The following is a 4,265-nucleotide window of genomic DNA, read 5'->3' as shown; positions in this document are numbered from 1 at the left end:
ACCAAGATCTGTCATCTCATAATTTAAACTTAAGTAGTGACAAATCTTAACAGGGACAGAAAGAACCTTGAGCTCCCCAAACCCATCTTTGTATTCACCACTTACATTTCTTCCAAGAGCTGAGAAATGAGTTATTATTGGTAATTAAAAAGGTATAGTTGTTTTGCACCACTTATTCCCATACAAGGTAAACGTTGTACATGTAATATAGTAGCATAGCTTTGTTGAGAGTAAACAAGCACAAAAAAGCTTGTTTGTTATTAATCATAACATGTAAAAGATGCAAATAGGAAAACGTTCTTCGTAAACTTACTTTTTTTAACTTTTCCAATTTCCACCGCATTTTCTTCTTAATTTTTACACTCGACAATACGTTAATACATATTTTTTTTTATAACATTTTAATACAACATGCATGTTTATTGAATTTGTTAGCAAAATGATGAAGATGAAGTTTTGATGATGTCCAAATCAAGTCAAGATATATCAAGGTTCATGAAAATCCTTTGAACTTTTTTAATAATTATAGTTTAATGTTTAGGACTTAGATTTGTAGTAGGTTTTGATTCATGTAATTTCATACTTTGTATTTGTTGTTTAGAATAAAAAACGCACGATTTTAATCGATTAAACCAAGTATTAATCGATTAAAACGTTACATATGCTGAAAACTCAACTGGCACGGGAATAATCAATTAATACTTATTTTAATCGATTAGTTAATCGATTAATCCTTAGAATAATCGATTAAAGATAGTCGTTGGTGTTTTTTGGTTATACTCATTTTAATCGATTAACACTTGTATTAATCGATTAAAAGCGTTAAGTGGCCAATTACGAAGAATGAAAGAGTATTTGCTTGAGTCTATAAATAAACTCTCCTTATTCATCTTCCCTTGTGTTCAAATACTCAAAACTCTTTGAGAATTGTGTACTCTTGTTTAGCTAAGGAAACTCTTTTCTGTGGAGCTGATGAATTGCTGCTACGGTGGCGGAGGAATAGTTGGTTCATCCTTGGTGCATCTGAGGAGGTGTTTGGAAGAGGATCATCCTTCGTAAAGTAATCACAAGAGGTGTTTCATCCCTTGTGAAGATTCAAAGGAGATGCAGATTCATCTCTTGTGGTATCAAGAGAGGTGGTTTCTAAACTTTTAGAAATTGTTTCTTTGTGAATGTAGTTTGTGATTAGTGAACTGTTTATCTTGATCTGAGATAAGCGACTGGACGTAGGATTGGTAAGATCCAAACCAGTATAAAATTCATCTGTGCAAATTTTTCTCAACCTTACTCTTGTTATTTATCTTTATTATTTGCGTAGTAAATTCAATTGAGTAGAACACGTTTATATTAAAATCCCTCTTGATTTGTTATTTTACGCTAACCATTTCGCTGCACAAAATTTAGAATATGTCAACACAATAATAAATAAATAATCAATCCATAAAAAAAAATAATAAGTGTGCTACACAATCAATCCGTAAAAAAAATAATAAGTGTGCTACAAAATCAATCCGTATAGTTTCCATAAATTCTATAATCTAACTCTCAAAAACATTTTATACGAAGTTAAACAAGTAGATCTACAAAATGGAAATCAACCGAGTATGTTTTCAATTGTGTCTTACATAAAATAAGAGAAAAACAATCTCTATCATCTACATCCCGGGTGGAACACTATCATGGTTCAACCGAATTTGGGTATTTTAACCAGCCAGACATGCCTGCTCATCTTTTTCATCGATTGGTGAGTTGTGTTCGTGGAAACATTCGTCACAACTTGGATAAAGACAAAGTAATTATTATTCTTATACTAAGAAAATTACAGTTAGAGACAAAAATAACTTTGTTGTTAACGGAATATTCACGAAATTACAATACCCATAATGTAATTGCATAAAACAAAGTACGAGGAGAAGAAATGGTGAGATAAAGGGAAAATTAAAAACAACAAAAGATAAATACTCAGCTGATATTCTTCGAAGTGCAGACTACAACATACTCATAATGGCAGGTGGTGATTGGCCTTTTGGTCTTTATGCAATCACTCTAGGGTTTTGTTATGCAAGAGGAACCTTTGTGTTCCTCTTGATAATCCCTCTTGAAAAGGCTCATTCACAACCGTTTTCTTTCTATTACAATTTCAGAAACGCTGCGGACGTAGAAAAGGTATACCTTGAAGGAAATGTTTCTGTTTCAAATTCTGGCATCAACCTCGCAGTGGACTCAAACCATGGTGGAACTGGGAGTGTTGGGCGAGTAACAAGTCCCCAGTTTATCAAACTATGGGACAAGACATCGAAGGAACAAGAAAGCTTCGTCACCCAGTTTTGCTTTATGATCATCCCAAACAAGAGTTCTCGTGGAGACGGTTTTGCTTTCTTTATAGCAAACCCTAACCTCCCAAATGTGGATACAACGGATGAAATGAAGCGTGGAGGCCTTGGCATTGGTATGGTGAATGACACAGCACCTCTCTCAACCCGATTTAATGATTATCAATATGTGGCAGTGGAGTTTGACATTTTCTCAAACGAGTGGGACCCTCGGGACCCACATGTTGGTATGAATGTAAACTCTATGCGCTCTGAGGTAGTTGAGAATTGGAGAATAGATAATACTTCAAGAGGCCCTTATAAGTGTACCATTAAGTACCACTCCCAAGATCAATTCCTGAACATTTCTTTCACTGGAATCTTGCCCGATGGAAAGCGAGTAACACAGCACCTTCTTTACCACATTGATTTGGGAAACTACTTAGAAGAGATGGTTGTTGTAGGTATATCAGCTGCAACAGGAGATGGATTTGATCAGTATACCTTGCTCGAATGGTCATTTAGTAAAATAACACGTAATGATAAGAAAGAGCTCGATAAGACGATGTTGTTGGAGGGAATAGGAGTTGGTTTAGGTGGGGCTGTGAGTTTCTTCGTGTTGCTCCTCCTTGTATTGAGGAAGAGGGGCGAGAAAGAAAAGGAAGAAGCCACTTCAGAAGCCTCTTCTGATTTGAAAATGGATGATGCGTTCAAAATGTGCACTGGACCTAAGGAGATCAGATACGAGGTTTTGGTATCTGCGACAAACAACTTTAAAGAGAGACACAAGCTGAGGCAATGTGTTTTCAAAGGTTATTTCAAAGACATAAACACTTATGCTGCAATACAGAGGATATCAGCCGGTTCATCACATGGTGTGAAGGAATATGCAGCGGAAGTAAGGATCATTAGCCAATTGAGGCACAGGAATTTGATGAAACTCAACGGTTGGTGCCACAAGAAGAATAACTTCTTTCTGATATATGACTACATGCCAAATGGCAGCTTGTATTCTCATCTTTTTCATAGGGAGAGTATCTTATCGTGGCATGTGAGGTACAACATAGCTCTAGGCTTGGCCTCAGCATTGTTTTACCTACAAGAAGAGTTTGAAAAATGTGTGTTTCATAGGGACATCAAATCAAGCAACATACTCTTGGACTCTAATTTCAGTGCTAAGCTTGGGAATTTTGGCCTGGCAAGGCTTGAGGGTCGTGAGAAAAGGTCAAAAACAACAGTTATAGCTGGAACAACGGGTTACCTTGACCCAGAATATATTATCACAGGCAAGGCTAGAAAGGAATCTGACATGTTCAGCTTTGGAGTTGTTTTGTTGGAGGTAGCAAGTGGAAGAAAAGCCAATGACCAAGAAGAGAAAGAGGGTCAACCTCAAGTATCACTAGTTGAGTGGGTGTGGGAGCTCTATAGACATGGAAATCTCCTTGCAGCAGCAGATCCAAACCTGAATGGGGAATTTGATGTGCAGCAGATGGAATGCTTGCTTGTTGTTGGTGTTTGGTGTGCTAATTCAGATAGCAAGACAAGGCCCTCTATAAGGCAAGTGATTAAGGTGCTTAACTTTGAAGCTCCTTTTCCTATTCTCCATCACCACCTATCTCCCTCCAACAACAACAGATGAGTAGTTTTTCACATTATGGCCTTCCTTAGATATGAACAGAAATTAGTCATCATGTTCTTTCTTATTCCCTTTTCACTTGTAGAGCTCAATTCATTTGTAAATGGCATTATGTAACAATCAAATAGTTCAATTCACGTTATAAATCATACTGCATATATTTGCTCATAACGAATTCATTTATGATTTTTACTTGTTAGCACTCTATATATTTTTGTTTGTCAACATACTTCACATATAAAGAGAAAAATTCATTAAGTACTATTGGATTTTTTAAAATATTCACGTCTTATCCTTCAATACAATATTTAACTTTT

General features: G+C 36.0%; 1 protein-coding gene across 1 annotated transcript; it reads left to right on the top strand.

The window, feature by feature from the left end:
* The first annotated feature begins 2,004 nt into the window (after nt 1-2,004).
* LOC106766341 (L-type lectin-domain containing receptor kinase IX.1-like) lies at nt 2,005-3,951 on the top strand. The gene has a single exon (XM_014651074.1). It carries the CDS (start codon nt 2,005-2,007, stop codon nt 3,949-3,951), a length of 1,947 nt encoding a protein of 648 aa, XP_014506560.1.
* The last annotated feature ends 314 nt before the right edge of the window (nt 3,952-4,265 follow it).

Source organism: Vigna radiata, chromosome 7 (assembly GCF_000741045.1).
Source record: "Vigna radiata var. radiata cultivar VC1973A chromosome 7, Vradiata_ver6, whole genome shotgun sequence".
Classification (NCBI taxonomy): domain Eukaryota; kingdom Viridiplantae; phylum Streptophyta; class Magnoliopsida; order Fabales; family Fabaceae; genus Vigna; species Vigna radiata.
Note: the sequence above shows the minus strand (reverse complement) of the source record. Positions and strands in the feature narration are given on the sequence as shown.

Bases quoted from the DNA above. Each gene is read 5' to 3' on its own strand.
- LOC106766341 (XM_014651074.1), top strand. From the start codon at position 2,005: ATGGCAGGTGGTGATTGGCCTTTTGGTCTTTATGCAATCACTCTAGGG.